At 50.0% G+C, this 19,126-nt stretch overlaps 1 protein-coding gene across 1 annotated transcript in view; it reads left to right on the forward strand.

Moving 5' to 3' along the window:
• The first annotated feature begins 243 nt into the window (after nucleotides 1-243).
• LOC144942330 (calcium-transporting ATPase type 2C member 1-like) overlaps nucleotides 244-19,126 on the forward strand; it is a 51,842-nt gene continuing 32,959 nt past the window's right edge. Inside the window, exons 1-3 of the mRNA XM_078869137.1 lie at nucleotides 244-345; nucleotides 18,179-18,307; nucleotides 18,873-18,989. Of these exons, the coding sequence (XP_078725263.1) occupies nucleotides 244-345; nucleotides 18,179-18,307; nucleotides 18,873-18,989 (348 nt within the window). The remainder of the gene's footprint in view (nucleotides 346-18,178; nucleotides 18,308-18,872; nucleotides 18,990-19,126) is intronic.

Below are 19,126 nucleotides of genomic sequence, written 5' to 3' on the forward strand. Positions count from 1 at the left end.
CCCACCTCCTCCCCCCCAACCGCCGTAACTCTCCTCTCATCCACCCAATATCTGCTGCTTCTACACCGCCTCCTAACTCGTTAACTTTCCTCCTCCGACCCTCCTCCTCCTCCTTTACCTCTTGCACCACCACCACCACCTCCACCTCCTTCTCTCTTTCCTCCTCAACCTGCTCCATCAAATCCACCTCCTCTCCCTGCTCACACGCTTCTCTCTCTCGATCGATCGATCGATCTGCCCGCGATGGCTCCTCTCGACAAGTTGCTGGCGACAGTCGCGAGACGCCTGGGTCGCGTGTGGCCCGGAGCGAGGCGCGAGTACACGCGGGTGGGCAGCGAAGACGCGGTGAGTGAGTGTGTGTGTCTGTGTGTGTGTTTGTGTGTGTGTGGCTTGTGTGTGTGTGGCTTGTGTGTGTGTGGCTTGTGTGTGTGTGGCTTGTGTGTGTGTGGCTTGTGTGTGTGTGTGGCTTGTGTGTGTGTGTGTCTGTGTGTGTGTCTGTGTGTGTTTCTGTGTGTGTGTCTGTGTGTGTGTGGCTTGTGTGTGTGTGTCTGTGTGTGTGTCTGTGTGTGTGTCTGTGTGTGTCTGTGTGTGTGTCTATGTGTGTCTGTGTGTGTCTCTGTCCGTGTGTCGGTTAGCGCTGCGCTACGAACCCGGCGACCCGAGTTCGATTCACGTTCACGGCCACCAACATCAGTGACGATTATCTGAACCGGTCCTGGGTCTCCCCTAGGTCGACTCAGTCTCAAATGTGTACCTGGTGCGATGTGTAAACATCGCCACTGGGGAGACAAAGGCGGTCATGCGTGGTGCTGGCCACCCACCCCCTCGTGTGCCGTGCCGGCCTTCATAGGTGCTCGCTAACAGCACTTGCCCCAACAGTCTGTTAAAGTTTTCCGGATGATTCTTGTCTTCGTGTGTGTATGCCTACGATCCATCCCGAGTTTAACCAGGCTGTATTGTGCGTGGTAAACATAAACCTTGAAAGATCTGTACACCGTCCCATCGGTGAGCTCCTCCGGCAGGTGAGGCTTGCATTTGGCTGGGTCGCGTAACACGCGTGCCCAGCCACCGCATGCCCCAAAGCAGCTTTTGTTCGACCGGTCAGAGGTGGGCTAAAAAGCACACGTCGCGGGCTAGGGAGTAGATGGAGCTGATGCGGTACAGGAGGAAGTGAAGCTGAGTGCACTTGCCGATGATTGATACCAGCGGTGTCAAGACCCGGCCTCTGTAGAGGACCCTGCTGCTGCTGCTACTGGGCAGTCGGAGGCAGTCGCCCTCCAGCAACAACGGAGGGTGGAGGAGCGACGCTCATAACAACGAGCGGAGCGCAGGGCGATTACGACGCTCACACATAGACACACACACACGGAGGAGGCGTGGAGCGTGTGTGTGTGTGTCTCTGTGTGTGTGTCTGTGTGTCTGAGCGGTAGTGCGCTATGAACCCGGCCACCCGAGTTCGATTCCCGCTCAGGGCCAACACCGTTAAGGCCGGCACAGCCCACCGAGTAAGCTGGGTGGCCAATAACCACTCCCGGTCGCTTTTGTATCCCCACGCGCCGATGTTTACAAAACGCACCGAGCACTCATTTAAGGCCGAGTCGACATAGGGGAGGGCCCAGTGTCAGGTCAAATGCTCGTCACCGATGTTGGCCGTGAGTCGGAATCGAACTCGAGTCACCGGGTTCGTATCGCAGTGCGCTAACCACTGCGCCACCGCTCCCCACTCTGTACACTTACGAACAGGGAGCTTCCGTCACCCGTGTGGGCGGTGATTCATAAAGCAGCGCACGCACACAGAGACAGATGCACTCTTAGAGAATGATGGATAACACAGTCACACATAGACACATAGACATGCTCACACACACACACTATAGAGACACATCGAGACACAACATCCACGCACACACTCAGACAGATGCACTCTTAGAGAACGATAGTGAGAGGTACACAGTTACGCACAGATAGACATACGACAATGAGACACACGAACATACACACATAAACACGCAGACACTTATTGAGAGAATGCTGAGCGAGACACACAGACACACGTAGACACAGACACAGAGATTACCCCGTGTGGGCTTGGACAGACTTTTTGGACAGAGCTTCTGAGTTGATTTTTGGGCAAAGTGCTTCTGAGTTGATTTTGATTCCTTACACGGATGTCGTCTGCCCGTGTCACCAGTGTCCCGGCAATTTCTTGTTTATTGTTTTGCAAAGGAAGATCCGTGGTGCCGCGCGTGTATCAGCAGCAGCAGCGCTAACAAAAACAAAACACAGACAACAACATTCAATATCACGCAGAACGAGTGCAGAGAATATCGCAGCAACTAACAAACGTAAAAACAAAAACATCAAAACAAACCCAGTGCCAATGTAATGTCAGAGCAAGAAGTTAGGGATCGTCGAACAAAGGCAAAGACCCCACCCCCCCTCGTATAGCTTCAACAGACTGTTGGGGCAAGTGCTGTTAGCGAGCAGCACCTGTGAATGCCGGAACGGTACACGAGGGGGGGGGGGGGGGTGGCCGGCACCACGCTCGGTCGCCTTTGTATCCCCAGTGGCGATTAAATTTACACGCAGCATCAGGTACTCATTTGAGGCTGAGTTGACCTAGGTAATGCCCAGGACCGGTTCGGATGTTGGCCGTGAGCGAGTTCGTAGCGCAGCGCAGCTAACCACTACACCACCGCTCCCCACCAGCAACTCAGAGAGAGAGAGGGACACGCAGAGGGCGGCCTTGCTTAGGCTACGTCCATTTCTGAACCTTTATAAACAGTTTGCCTTTAGAGGCTAACCCCCCTTTTCCTGATGATAAACTAACCCGATCGAAACGTCGTGGGGTTTTTTGTTTTTATTATTATTTTTATTCACTTTATTTTATTACTATTTTTTTTACCTACGTGACTTTACCGAAAGAACCAAAGAATATGAATTCCTGCAGTCACGAAAATTTTAAGTCAAAATTCAAAACCGGTGTCAGCCAGTGGGGGATTATGAGCCCTCTAAAGCCCGAATTCAGAAACTACCATTGGGTGGATGCTGGGTGGGTGCCCCTCCCCTCCACCCGTGCACCCCCCACCCCCACCACACTTTCAAATGTATAAACCCACGGGGAGATGGCAGAAGAGATTGAGAAAAGATACAGAGACGTAGCCAAGCAAAGAGAAGAGAGATACCGCTCAGACAGAGACGTGGCGGGGAAGTGAGAGAGAGGGGAGACGCAGGCAAGACAGATATTAGAGTGCGTCCATCACTCGTCTGAGTATGTTTACTTTAAAAAAAACACTCACAAATTTAATCGGATTTTGTTTTATTGTGTTTTATTGCGACTCAACTTGAGCCCAGTACAAAGCGCCGGTCACGGGGGGCTGAGGGTTGGGGGGTTGAGGGTGGGGGGGGGCTGAGGGTGGTATGGGGGGCTGACGGTGGGGGGGCTGAGGGTGGGGGGGGGATGGGGGGGGCTGAGGGTGGGGGGGGGCTGAGGGTGGGGGGGGCTGAGGGTGGGGGGGGGCTGACGGTGGGGGGGCTGAGGGGGGGGGCTGAGGGTGGGGGGGCTGAGGGTGGGGGGGGGGGCTGACGCTGGGGGGGCTGAGGGTGGGGGGGGGGCTGACGCTGGGGGAGCTGAGGGTGGGGGAGCTGAGGGTGGGGGCCTGAGGGTGGGGGCCTGAGGGTGGGGGCCTGAGGGTGGGGGCCTGACGGTGGGGGCCTGAGGGTGGGGGCCTGAGGGTGGGGGGGAGGACAGAAACTCCACGTGCTAAATCCCGAGAGATCGGTGCGCCGGTGGCTTCACGAAGGGGCGACGTTCATGCTCCCTGCAATGTTTACTACGGTTCGAACTCGCGCTCTTATTATTTGGTTCACCCCTTCGGGTTTTTTCTTAACTCTCTCCAGAATTCGCGGGTCCCGTTGCTCCTCACTCGTGCCTCGAGAGCACCCTTCCCCTACCCCGCGCTTCCACTATCCCGTCCTGACGACGTACTGATGACGACCGCTTATGTCGTAGTTTTTTGTTATTTTCTTTGAACCTATCTGCGTGACTTTACCGAAAGTGCCCAAAGAATATAGCAGAGGGATTGTAGATGCCGTGGCCTTGACTCTCCAACACACCGGTGTTGCTATACTCGTAACGAATTGGCCACGTTCTGTTTTACGTGACCAACCCATTACTATTGGCTGCGTCGGGTGGTGGCGGGTTTCACGACACATTAATATATTTACGCGATCTAACCCCAAGCCTCCTCACCCCTGTATTATGGATGATATTGGTCGCGAAAGCCTAAACAGAAATGGGGGAGTTGGTGTCGTTTTTCCGGCTCCTCCTCCTCCATCGAAGGAGCGTTGCATCCTTACACGTGGGTTTATCGCACAATCCACAGTATGGGTTGGGTTGTATTGACCCCCCCAGCCCGCACACGATTTAAAAACACGACCACTGCTGTAACTGCGACGTCACGCGCGAAGATAATTTGAGCCCCACTTTGAGTTATGGGTCGTCTGCCTTCACGTGTCTGTGTGTGTGTGGTCACGGGCTTGCGGTTAGCGCTGCGCTACGAACCCGGCGACCCGGGTTCGCATTCGCGCTCACGGCCAATACCACAGTGGCGATTATCTGAACCGGTCCTGGGCCTCCCCTAGGTCGACTCAGCCTCAAATGAATACCTGGCACGGCGCGTAAACATCGCCACTGGCGAGACAAAGTCGGCCGGGCGCTGGTGTTAGCCACCCACCCTCTCGTGTGCCGTGCCGGCTTTCATAGGTGCTCGCTAACAGCACTTGCCCCTACAGTCTGTGAAGGTTAATTTGGAATTTTCGTGACTGCAGGAATTACTCTTTGGTTCTTTCAGTAAAGTCACGTATAAAGATAAAATAATAAATTAAATAATAGCATACGACGTTTCGATTGCAACACAAGCAATCATCATCAGGTATAAATGTATGCAATTATTTAATTTATTATTTTATCTTTATACGTGACTTTACCGAAAGAACCAAAGAGTAGTCTGTGAAGGCTTCACGGGGGACCTTTACCTTTGTCTTTACCTCCCTCCCACGACTATATAGCCCCCACCCCCGCCGACGCCGCCGCCGCTTTTTCGACTTAAAACTAAATCCGCCGGTGCCCGAGCTGCCGTGGGTCAGGTGGCAGGTGTCCCAGGAGGGGAAGGTCGTCTTGTTTGCTCGGTCGCGATGTGGAGTCCGGAAAAACTGGAACATCCGGACGGTGTTGCGTTGCGGTGCGCGCGGGTCTTGCTTCATCAAGCTCGTCGTGACGTGCGGGTGGCTGGGTGGATGTTGATATGTGTGGGGTGCGTGTGGATGTGTGTGGGGTGCGTGTGGATGTTGATGTGTGTGGGGTGGGTGTGCATGTTGTTGTGTGTGGGGTGGGTGTGGATGTTGATGTGTGTGGGGTGGGTGTGGATGTGTGTGGGGTGCGTGTGGATGTGTGTGGCTGGGTGGATGTGTGTGGGTGGGTGGGTTTGGATGTGTGTGGGTGGGTGGATGTGCGTGGGGTGGGTGGGTATGGATGTGTGTGTGGGTGGATGTGGATGAAACCTAACACCACCCTCCTGTCCCTACTCCCCCACCCGCCAGAAAAACATGTTTCGTGATTTTTGCTGTTCGCTCTCTGCAAATGCCAAAGTCGGCTGTCGGATTCTTGTTGCGAGATAACAAAAATAATTAGCAGAATCTTTATTTAGATCGGAGGGAGGAATCCGATGAGTTATGAAGCCTTATTTTTGTTACAGATGCCCAGTATGGGAGGGTCTGCAAGTTGCAGCGGCAAACACAACACAGAGAGAACAATTTGTGTTTACATACAGCAGCGCCCTGACAACGTGAGATCACAAAGCGCTCTGTACTCCTGCAAAAATGAACCCTTCCGGCGAGATCCAATTATGCATGAAACAAAAGTGCCTTTAAAGACAGCGACATTCGGGGGGACATATTACACCCAAAGTCACATTGTCTTGTGGGGCGCCACGGCGGCCAGGAGATGCTAACTACCTCGCCTGGTACGGAGGAGGTTGTGGGTTCGATCCCGACCCTTGACGCCTGCTGCTGTATATTCTTGAGTTTGCGTGTCTCTCTCTCATCATCATCACGGTGGCTAGGAGATGTTAACTACCTCGCCAGGTACGCAGGTTGTTATGAGTTCGATCCCGACCCTGACGCCTGCTGTATATTTGGAGATTGCGTGTCTCTCTCTCTCTCTCATCATCATCACGGTGGCTAGGAGATGTTAACTACCTCGCCTGGTGTACAGGAGGTTGTGGGTCAGATCCCCGACCCTCACGGCGCCTGCTGCTGTATATTCGTAGTTTGCGTGTCTCTCTCCACGTGGTCGCATGGATTTTTCTTCGGGTCCTCCGCTTTTTTCCCCCTCCACGTTCAGAATCAACGCCACGCGTTTGGAACATGTGGCTGCTAGACATGTCCACGTGGATAAGCCACTTTCGTTGAGCTGTCATTTGAGAGAGCCAGGTCGCTTCTGAAAATGAGCCGTATAAAGTAAAAAAAGCAAAGCAAAGCTAAAAGCAGCAGTACTCAGAATCAGAAAGGGTTTTATTCGCCATGAAAGTTTGCACAAACAAGGAATTTACTACGGCAGGAAGGTGCATACATTCAACATGTAGGAATCTTAAAACTTCAATAAGTGGTATACAGTCTAACTATACTAAAATTGCAAAGTCTAACTAATACTCAGGGGCTAAGGTATGTAAATTTTTGAATAAGTTAACAATATAAAATGTAAACTAGCCGTAATATACAATCTTAAAATACAAATAGGGTAACATGTTGTACAAATTTCGATGTAAAGCTTTCGTGACTGCAGGGATTCATCTTCTTGGTTCTTTCGGTAAAGTCACGTAGAAGGGAAGTAATAAAATAATAAAAATAAAACATAATAAAACAATTCTCACTAGTTATGTTTTATTTTTATTATTTTATTACTTCCCTTCTACGTGACTTTACCGAAAGAACCAAGAAGATGTTGTAAATATGGCAAGGTGTAATTTTGTAGATAAAATGTTAAAGTAAGTGTAAAAGTCATTTTAAGCCCTTGGCCAAAAGGAACAGAGGGCGAGTTTCCAGCCGTCACTTCAAAGACATGGCCAGTGCCCGAAGCACGCACGTGGTCACGTTCCACAGCTTGGTCAGGTGGTGTGAACTTGGTGACAGCTTGGCCTGGTCACTGCCGGGTGACACTGCAATGGATTTTCAGGTAGTGGGGGGAGGCAACTCCTCCAGCAATGAGAAATGATAGAGGAGTTGTTAGTAAGTCAGGACTTGTCCCTTGCTTTGTATTCGACGCGTGTGCGGCGATGGCGCAGCCATCGATCGAGGGTCGAATTCGAACCGCGTTGTGTGATCGGCATCGCGCTCGCTGAAGGTGTTGATGCCTTCAGGGAAGTCGTGGACTGTATACGCAACTGCGTACAATTGCGTGAGTCACTTATAACCGCTTTGCCGTTACTTATCGCCAATTATGGACTCAGACTATTGTCATATCATCTCATAGAGTCCCTGGCACGTCATAATATGCTACACAGTGGCAGTGGGGGTCGCAAAATGCCGATCTATTACTAATAAACCCCAATGATCCGATCGAAATGAGGGATTTCGATCGGATCATTGCGGGGGGGGGGGGCACGTGCCACCCCACGTGACAGACGTTGTGGGTAGAATCCGTTTGGGTCGCACGCATTAACCACACGTCTCACGGGCTGTGAGTAATCGTCTCCTTGACCAGGAGATGAAACGTGAGTCGCCAAGTGGCGCTGTCGGGGTCTAGGTTCTAGAAGGTCCCTTTGGGTCGACACAAAGACGCCGTTCCTCGGGAAACATTCGTCACGTTCCTCATCAGAATTGGCCTTAGCAAGTCCAGGCTCCAGCTCTCAAGAGCCATTCCATCTCTCTGGCCGCTATGTGCGATAAAGGAGGCCCATTGCCCGAAACGTCGCAAATTCTACATATATTTTGTTATTTTTTTATTTTATTTCTATTATTGCTTCTATTAATTTTATTTTTATTTTTTACCTACGTGACTTTACCGAAAAAGACTAAGAGTATTTTTTTCAGCCCAAATCGTTATTGACGAATGCTGCGTTAAGCGCCCGTATTTTAGTTACGACCTGTAGACCGATAACACTGGTCAACAAAAAAAATAAACATTTTCTGGCCTGGACTCTTGCAGCTGTTTTAGACAAATTTCAGGGTGCTGATTCCAAATCTAATCTCAGATTTGCTCTATCACATCATTTTTATGCTATCGGTATACCCCATTTTCATTGATTTTACCCGAAATTAACTCTGTTACTTATGATTGCAAGTTGTTGCGAGTCAGTGACTGCTTTAGTGTTAAAATAGGGTGCTGTATTCTTAGGATAGTGTGTTTATAATATCATTTTATGTAGATATCCACATTTATTTAATATTTTTATTCTGCAATTTTTATTGAAAATTCAATATTTGATATCTCAAAAACCTGATGTGATAGACAAAAACTGATGCTAGATTTGGAATCAGCACCCAAAATTTACCTTACAACCGTTGGAATACCTTATGCCAGAAAAAGTGTGTTGACCAGTGTAATAGAACCTTCATCGCCGCACTGTAACCATGAACCCCGAGCTACATGCGAGGCTGTGGCCAACGTTGTATCCTCGACGCTTGCGAGAGAACGTCCTGTCTCTTCCTCGTTGTGCAATTCCCCTAAAGGCAGCGTTCGAAAGTGTTGCTTAACTATTCACATAAACCACAGGTGGGCCCGGTGATTCGGATGTCAGAGGATGTCAGAGCGCTGAGACGGTACCCAATATAGAGTTTTTTAAAAATATGAGTCCTTTCTTGCCAATTTCCAAAAATAGGAACAAAAAAAAACATGCTCTGATAATATATGCATTTCGATTCAAAGCTTTCGTGACTGCAGGGATTCATATTCTTGGTTCTTTCGGTAAAGTCACGTAGAAGGGAAATGATAAAATAATATACATATTAAACAATAAAAATTCTCACGACGTTTCGACTGCAACACAAGCAATCATCATCAGGTGTGAAATTCACAGCAAGAAAATTTAAATTTTTTGTGGGTTTTCTTTCTGTGGATTTCACACCTGATGATGATTGCTTGTGTTGCAGTCGAAACGTCGTGAGAATTTGTATTGTTTAATATTTATAATATTGTATTATTTCCCTTCTACGTGACTTTACCGAAAGAACCAAGAATATATCTTTTTGGTTCTTTCGGTAAAGTCACGTAGAAGGGAAGTAATAAAATAATAAAAATAAAACATAATTAAATTATTCTCACGACGTTTCGGCCACAACGCAAGTAGCTTTAAATCGAAACTTATTTCCCTTCTACGTGACTTTACCGAAAGAACCAAGAAGATGAATCCCTGCAGTCACGAAAGCTTTAAATCGAAACCAAGAATATAATATATGCATTGTCTTTAATACTCATTGGGCCACGTGTTAAGTCGTCTCTGCTCTGGACCAATCAGTTTCAAAGACAAATATCAGAGAAAGTTTTTTGTTTGCATGCTCACCACAAGCACTGCGTATGGTTAATGCAGCAACTTGATTCCTTGCAAAAGGTTTCTGTTTGGTGTTTTAACATCTTAACACATCTTAACACCTCGATGTAAAGAGGACGGCTGCTTGCGTTGTGGCCGAAACGTCGTGAGAATTGTATTTTATTATGTTTTATTTGTATTATTGTATTACTTCCCTTGTACGTGACTTTACCGAAAGAACCAAGAAGATTCTAGATTTGAAACTTTCGCGACTGCAAGGATTCATACTCTTAGTTTTTTCGGTAAAAATGTAAATAAAATTTATAATTATTTTAATTTTATTTTTATTAATTTTCATTTACATTTTTTACCTACGTGACTATTCCGAAAAAACTAAGAGTATGAACCAAGAAGATCTTAACACCTCCTGTTTTATTGCCAGAAAGGGTAAAAACGATTTTTAAAAATTAAGTTTTTAATGTTGTATTTTGTTGTTGTTGTTGTTGTTGCTGTTTGTGTACAGGTACTTAGGATCAGCCCATTGGTTTTGTTGTCCAGCCTCAGACCATCGGTTGATTAGCCTGGCATTTGAATCCATGATGTCAGCAGGCTGATGTGTCTCTGACGTCTGAGCCATCCGACCACCACCACCTATTTATTTATTTTTGCTCACAAACTTCACCAGCTTCTGAGACGGCGCAGATTTCAGAGATGCCGAGTGAGCGCCGCTGAGTCCCGAGGTTTGAGTCCGCTTGTCAGCCACCCCTCGAGCGATCAAACTGCGTTCTCAGGTCTACGTGCGTTGAACTTCTTTTCCGCACCGTGGCAAGTTGACCGCCCAAGTTCAAGCCACGAATGGAATGACTCCACGAACAGAGCCGCTCCGTTGTCGAATGCAGTCTTGGAGATAGTTTTGGCCGAATTCCAGCTGTGAGGAGATAAAGAAAATCAGCGGTTTGACTGCCGCGTGACAAACATTCTCATAGCAGAGTGTGTGGGAATGTGCGTCCCCTGGCGGTCAAAAAGATTAAAAGGCAACTTGAAGGATTTTTTCTTTTTTTTTTACAGAAAAGTATTTTTTAAAAATCTTTCCGGCAGCCTCTCTCCGAAACACGCAGTCCATGGGCCCGGAGTATACAATTGGTACCACCCAAGGTAGCAACTTTTCGTCGTACCAATGTATATATATAGATTTTAAAAACGGTCACTGCATCACGCGCTTTTCAGATGCTCTTCTTTGGCCGCCTGGAGTTATGCACTTTTGAATCTAGATTAAAAATTAATTTCTTTAGAACTGCTTTTTGTATTTAGTTTGCTGTCCTTCCCCCACCCCGCACCTCCGATTCGCACGGTTGAACACGTTCGGTGCAAAAGTAGCTCAACGTATATACTTTTAAGAGTTATTTTCATTTATTTTTAATTCAATGGTATTGGCCACTTACAGTCATTGGAAGCCACTAAAGTTTATTCCACCTCGGGTGGTACAGAACGTGCGAGGTATCTGGTGCGGACTCGTGGACTCACGCAGGCGAGCGCACCGATCCGGGAGATTTTATTTTTCGCGAATCACCGTGGTCGCGACGCGGACGGCCTGTTCGGGAATGATGGCGACGATGGCGCCGACGACTACGACAACGACGATGACGACGATGACCATGACGACGGCGCCGACGACGATGACGACGATGACTACGACAACGACGATGACGACGATGACTACGACAACGACGATGATGACGATGACGACAACGATGATGACGACGACGACGATGATGACGATGACGACGACGACGATGACTACGATGACGACGACGATGAAAACAATGATGACGACAATGACGATGACGACGATGATGACGACGACAACGACGATGACTACGATGACGACGATGACGACGACAATGATGATGACGACGATGACTACGATGACGACAATGATGACGACAACGACGACGATGACGACGCCGACGATGACGCCGACAACGACGCACTGTCACCCGTCGACTGAACTGACTTTGACGCGCGCGTGAGGCGACGTCTGTGGGCCTCCAAGACGTCACAAATGGGCCTGAGCTGAATACCAGAGAGTTCAGGGAACACCTCGGGGGGGATGAGGGAGAGAGGGGGGGTTGCGGGTGGCCATAATTGCATCACCTTCAACAGCGCGCTGACATTTGCGAAGTAGCAGACGGAGCACAAAGCTCCCCCCCCACCAACCTCCAGCCCACGGCTCGAGCGTCAGAGACGGAGACGCACGCACGGAAAGTGCCGACTTGGCGAATGCAGAGTTCGGTGCCGCGGTGGCGAAATGTTAACTACCTCGCCTGGTATGCAGGAGGTCGTGGGTTCGATCGTGATCATCCTGACACCTGCTGCTTTATATTTGGAGTGTGCGTGTCTCTTTCTCTCTCATCATCATCATCACCACGGTGGCTAGGAGATGTTAACTACCTCGCCTGGTATGCAGGAGGTCGTGGGTTCGATCGTGATCATCCTGACACCTGCTGCTTTATATTTGGAGTGTGCGTGTCTCTCTCATCATCATCATCGTCACCACGGTGGCTAGGAGATGTTAACTACCTCGCCTGGTATGCAGGAGGTCGTGGGTTCGATCCCGACCTTGATGCCTGCTGTATATTTGGAGTTTGCGTCTTTCTCTCATCATCATCATCATCATCACCACGGTGGCTCGGAGATGTTAACTACCTCGCCTGGTATGCAGGAGGTCGTGGGTTCGATCGTGATCCTGACGCCTGCTGCTTTATATTTGGAGTGTGCGTCTCTCTCTCTCTCATCATCATCACCACGGTGGCTCGGAGATGTTAACTACCTCGCCTGGTATGCAGGAGGTCGTGGGTTCGATCGTGATCCTGACGCCTGCTGCTTTATATTTGGAGTTTGCTTCTTTCTCTCTCTCTCATCATCATCATCACCACGGTGGCTAGGAGATGTTAACTACCTCGCCTGGTATGCAGGAGGTCGTGGGTTCGATCGTGATCCTGACGCCTGCTGCTTTATATTTGGAGTTTGTGTCTTTCTCTCTCTCATCATCATCACCACGGTGGCTAGGAGATGTTAACTACCTCGCCTGGTATGCAGGAGGTCGTGGGTTCGATCGTGATCCTGACGCCTGCTACTTTATATTTGGAGTTTGCATCTTTCTCTATCATCATCATCATCATCACCACGGTGGCTAGGGGATGTTAACTACCTCGCCTGGTATGCAGGAGGTCGTGGGTTCGATCGTGATCATAACGCCTGCTGCTTTATATTTGGAGTGTGCGTCTCTCTCTCTCATCATCATCACCACGGTGGCTAGGAGATGTTAACTACCTCCCCTGGTATGCAGGAGGTCGTGGGTTCGATCCCGACCCTGACGCCTGCTGCTGTATATTTGGAGTTTGCGTGTCTCTCTCTCTCTCCCCGTGGTCGCGTGGATTTTTCTCCGGGTCCTCCGGTTTCTTTCCCTCAACATTTAGAATCAACATCACGCGTTTAGAATATTTGGTTGCTTTAAATGTCCACGTGGATGAGCCCACTTTGTTGAGATATCATTTGCGCTGGCCAGGACGCTTCTGAAAATGCGCCACATAGCTCATTTGGGCCTTACCTAATAACGAACAAAAAAGTTAAATTTCGATTTAAAGCTTTCGTGACTGCAAGGATTAATCTTCTTGGTTCTTTCGGTAAAGTCACGTAGAATGGAAATAATAAAATAATAAAAATTAAACATAATAAACGTCGTGAGAATTATTTTATTATGTTTTTTTTTTCCATTCTACGTGACTTTACCGAAAGAACCAAGAAGATGAAAACAAAAAAAGTTGTTAGCAGTGCTCCAGGAGCAAAGGAACAGGGGTGAGTTTTGAGCCGTCACTAACAGACATCAACAGGCTCGCGTGGATTTATTTTTTTATCCTCGGGCTCCGATGTTTCCCCTCTCCCATTGAGAATCAACACCAGCGCGCGTTGAGATTACTTGGCTGGAGACAACCCCATGCCTGAGACGGCGGGAGGGGAGCGTGGGTGGTGGTGGTGGTGTAAATGCTCTTCCCCCTTTTTAATTTAATGCTTTCCTCCCAGTGCCGGATCAAGCTTGTGCGAGGCCTGAGGCATATGTCATAAAGTGGACCTAAATTAAAAAAATATATATTAAAACACAATTTTTTTTACTTGCATAGTAAAGTAATTGTATTTTTTTCATGTGCTATACAGCCAGATAATACGACAAATCGCTAAGCCTAAACACCCAGTCGTTCATAAAAGTTGAAGGCGGTATAGTACTATAGTAATAGAGCAAGTGCAGAATCACTGAACCGGAATTGATAGCTTGAAAGCATTTCGCGCGGGGCCCTTGAAAGTGCGGGGCCCGTATCTACTACATATGTAGCTACTACACGTGCAGCTACTACACGTGTAGCTACTACACGTGCAGCTACTACACATGTAGCTACTACACGTGCAGCTACTACACGTGCAGCTCCTACACGTGCAGCTCCTACACGTGCAGCTACTACACGTGCAGCTACTACACATGCAGCTACTACACCAGATACTACACGTGCAGCTACTACACGTGCAGCTACTACTACTACACGTGCAGCTACTACATGTGTAGTAGCTACACGTGTAGTAGCTACACGTGTAGCTACTACGCATGTAGCTACTACACATTTGGCTCCTATACGTGTAGCTACTACACGTGCAGCTACTACACGTGCAGCTACTACACGTGCAGCCACGACACATGCAGCCACTACATACGCAGCCACTACACACGTAGCTACTACACATGGAGCTACTTTTGCTACTTTTGCTACGATGGTAATCCATCACTGCGTCCTCCTGGTCACCGGGTTCGCGACGCAGCGCGTGCACTCTCCGGCCGCTGCACTGCCGCCCCCCCCCCCCACTCTGCACGGTTCGCTCGCTCTACCCCCACCCACCCCCCTCCTCTAAACTTTACCAAAAAGGAGGAATGCAAACTCGGCTGCATTTAAAGGGCACCGATGCAATGGTTTTTTTCGTTGTTGTATATAATCAAAGTCCAACTGACGCCGGGGGCGTGTGCCGTGCCACGATGGTTGGGGAATGAGCGGATGGTGGCGATGAGATTGGCCGATGTGCGTATTTAATCGAGACGTGTGTTTTTTGGTTGTTGAACACGTAGGAGGCTTTCGCGAGCAATGTCATCCATTATAGAGGTTTTTTGGGGTTAGATCGCGTAAATATATAAATGTGTCGTTAAACCCGCCACCACCCGACAGCCAACTAGTAAGGGTTGCCACGTAAACAGAACGTGGCCAATTCGTCACTAGTACAGCAACACCGGTGTGTTGGAGAGCCAAGCCACAACATTTACTAGTGACGAATTGGCACTTTCTGTTTACGTGACAACCCTTACTAGTTGGCTGTGTCGGGCGTTGGAGGGTTTAACGACACATTTATATATTTAAGTGATCGAACCCAATAAAACCTCTATTATAAAGGTCCCAGTGCAGGATTAGCTTAATAGCAAAACGAGCTACGCATGCTACGGACCCCGCACTTTCAAGGGTCCCACGCTGAATGCTTTCAAGCTGTCAATTCCGGTTCAGTGATTTTGCACTTGCTCTATTACTATAGTACTATACTCTTTTGTTGTTTCGTACTGATGACGGATGCTTGTGTTGCTTCCGAAACGTCGTGATTTAATTTAGTTGTTTAATTTTTCATTTTATTTAGTTTTCACCTACGTGACTTTACCGAAAAAACCAAACAGTATGGAGCCTTGCAGTCACGAAAACTTCAAATCTAGAATACTATAGTACTATACCGCCTTCAACTTTTACGAACGACTGGGTGTTTAATGTTAGCGATTTGTCGTATTATCCGGCTGTATAGCAAATGAAAAAAATACAATTACATTACTATGCAAGTAAAAAAAAATTGTGTTTTAATATTTACGTGTTTTTTTAGGGCCCCTTTATAGCATCATGCTACTCGCTTCATCCGGCACGGCTCACGCCACGTACATCAACCCCGCGCTGAGACGTAGAACGCGGCACCACGACCCCCCCACCCCCTTCGACGCAGATGGGTGGGTGGGCGAGGCCCTAATGCAGCATTGGTTGTGAAATGCGTGTTTGAGAACAAAGCCAAAGATCCCCCGTAAAGCCTGTAACAGACTGTTGGGGCAAGTGCTGTTAGCGAGAATCTATGAAGGCCGGCACGGCATACGAGGGGGTGGGTGGCCAGCACCACGCCCGGCCGCCTTTGTCTCCCCAGTGGTGATGTTTACACATCGCACCAGGTACTCATTTGAGGCTGAGTCGACCTAGGGGAGGCCCAGGAATGATTCAAAAAATCGTCACGGGAGTTGGCCGTGAGCGGGGAATCGAACTCGGGTGGCCGGATTTGTAGCGCTGCGCACGAATCGCGACACTACCGCTCCCCACCCTTACTCACCCACCCACCCACTACCCACCCAACCACCCACTCACTCACCCACCCACCCACCCACTCACTCACCCACCCACCCACCCACTCACTCACTCACCCACCCACCCACTCACCCACTCACTCACCCACCCAACTACTCACCAAAACCACCCACTCACTCACCCACCCACTCACCCACTCACTCACTCACCCACTCACCCACTCACTCACCCACCCACCCACCCACTCACCCACCTAACTACCCATCCACCCACTCACTCACCCACTCACTCACCCACCCACTCACTCACTCACCCACCCACCCACTCACCCACCCACTCACCCACTCACTCACTCACCCACTCACTCACCCACCCACTCACTCACTCACCCACCCACCCACTCACCCACCTAACTACCCATCCACCCACTCACTCACTCACTCACCCACCCACCCACTCACCCACTCACTCACCCACCCAACTACTCACCAAAACCACCCACTCACTCACCCACCCACTCACCCACTCACCCACTCACCCACTCACTCACCCACCCAACCACCCACCCAACCACCAACTAACCCTACCCACCCACTACCGTCCCTGTGTGAGTGAATCATTTTCACGAGGTTTCGATGCAACGAGGAGGCAAGAAGGTTAGTGGTGAAGCTGCGTGGAGCTTTGAGTCTTGTCTCTGCCTCAGCACTTGCCCCGACAAGTGCTCTGGGTTCTCTGTTTTTTTTTTTTACCACAATTACATAGGACTACTACTCCAGTCCAAAATGTGTCGTTAAACCCGCCACCACCCGACACAGCCAATTAGTAAGGTTTGTCACGTAAAAAAATAAAGTGCCAATACCTTACTAGTACAGCACACCGGTGTGTTGGAGAGTAAATCCACCACAACATTTACAGTTTGAGTACCGCGCCGTTTCGCCAGTAATTGCAACAACAACAGCCAGCATCATCAGGCGACAGCCGGAGTTGTGGAGAAATCCTCCTCCTGGTTCGGTCTTAATTAGACGCGGGGGGGGGGGGGGGTAATTGTGATGTCATCACTTGTGAGCCAATCAGGTGCGAAGGTCAGAGGGGCCTCTGCTTCTGATTGGCTCACTGCTACTGCACGTGGCTTCTCGCCGGTTGTGCTGTGACAGCTGTTGTTTGGCACGATGTCTCACCTCAAATTTAAATTAAAAAAACATTTCTTTTACTTTTCCAGGTAAGGGCACATTGAGCTGTGTATCTCTTTTTCAGAAGCAATTTGCCCATCGCGAATGATAATAATAGCAACACGAAGCGGCTCATCATCATGCATAACTAATTTATTACAAGCCAAATACTCTACAAGCACGTTGATTCTACAATGTGGAGGGGAAAAATCGAAGGACCCGGAGAAAAATCCACTCGACCACGGGGAGAACATGCAAACTTCAAATATACAGCAGGCATCGTCAGGGTCGGGATCGAACCCAAAACCTCCTGTATACCAGGCGAGGTAGTTAACATCTCGCCACCGTGAAAATGTCGGACGACGTGCCAAACAACACGCCGTACGTCCCAGTACTTAAGTGGGAACTGGTCAAATATCTCAGAAAGGGAACCATGACCCAATTGGGAGCACTGAGACTCAGTAAAGACCCTCACGGGTAAAAGTTGAAAACGTTAAAGTTATTCACCCCCACCGGTTTTACGCGATCCGTGTCGTCTGATGGAACTCCTTCGCAGAATCCATCCGGAATTCTCGGCGCTTCGTGTTTGAGGACGGCTCGCGGAAGCGGATATCGCAGAGCCACTGCTGAGATCCCTTCAAGTGATGTACGTGCACGTACGTTGAACTTCCTTCGCACCGTATGTAGCCAACCGTGCTAATCGGAGGTCGCGGGGGAAATGACGATGATGATGGATAAACACGTGATGTGAGCAAGGTTCTGAGTCAGTCGCAGAGTGCACTCTGGACCGGTTTCGACTCTCTGCGCGTCGTCAGCAGGGTACGGCCCGCTAGGCAGACGCTGCCGAGATCAATCTCGTGTGGAGCGTTGGGCGGTGGCGAGGGTCAGGCGAGTTGAACGAGTGGCGAGCGGTGAGCGTCACGCGCGCGACGATGGTCGGGTGATGGTCCTCGGAACGACGTGTCACCTCGTACCCAGGACGGGCTGCCCACCGGTTGTTCACGCTCTCGCCGCATCTCTCCGCGTCTCCCTCTGCGTCTCCGCCGATGCTGCGCTGCAGGTGGAGCTTGGGAGCGTGAATCGCGACGAGGAGCAGGAGGAGGAGGAGAAAAAGAGGAAGCGCAAGGGCAGCCTCTCCACGCAGGAGGCCAGCGGGCTGGACGTGCCCGAGGTGACGCGGGCGCTGAAGGTGACGGACACACTCGCTCGACGCTCTTTCCCACGCACGCACCGGGGGACAGGAGGGCGCGGGTGCATTTTTTTCGCCGCCGGTGTTTTTTTGCCGAGCCGATTCGGAACCGAGCCAGAAGCGAGCCAGAACCGAGTCGGAACCGAGCTGGAACCGAACCAAAATCGAGCCGGAACCGAGCTGGAACCGATTCGGAACCGAGCTGGAACCGATGCCGGCATCACACGACGATGTCGTCTGAATCTGGCTTGGGGCCAAGTAGGGCCAGGGAGCGGGACCAGTACGGAATGCAAAAACACCGCGTTCCTCCCGACGTCATGTGTTGCAACGTGACGCCGTGGTGAGTCGGCATCGCCGCGTCACCAGCGCGGCTCGGTTTTTGGGCGGTGGAAAAAGCAAACCGGTGGCGCCTCCGCCCGTCGCACCTCCGATCCGCGCGGTTGGCTACGCACGACGCGCGAACGAAGTTCAACATCCACGCATTACATACATGACGACGGATTTGGGGGGCACTTAGTCCGTCGGCGGGATGCAACACGGCCGACGAATGCCTTGCGTGCCGCAGACGGACATCGACGCGGGTCTGGACGCCGGCGAGGTCCTGCTTCGACGGGAGGTGCACGGGGCCAACGAGTTCGAGCTGGGAGAGCATGAGCCCGTGTGGAAGAAGTACCTGTCCCAGGTGAGTCCTCCAAAGAAAAAGGCCCCCCTCACCCACACTCCGTACAGCTTGTAACAGGCTGTCGGGGCAAGTGCTGTTAGCGGTTAGCAGCGCCTATGAAGGCCGGCACGGCACACGAGGGGGTGGGTGGTCAGCAT

This window comes from Lampetra fluviatilis, chromosome 27 (assembly GCF_964198595.1).
Source record: "Lampetra fluviatilis chromosome 27, kcLamFluv1.1, whole genome shotgun sequence".
Classification (NCBI taxonomy): domain Eukaryota; kingdom Metazoa; phylum Chordata; class Hyperoartia; order Petromyzontiformes; family Petromyzontidae; genus Lampetra; species Lampetra fluviatilis.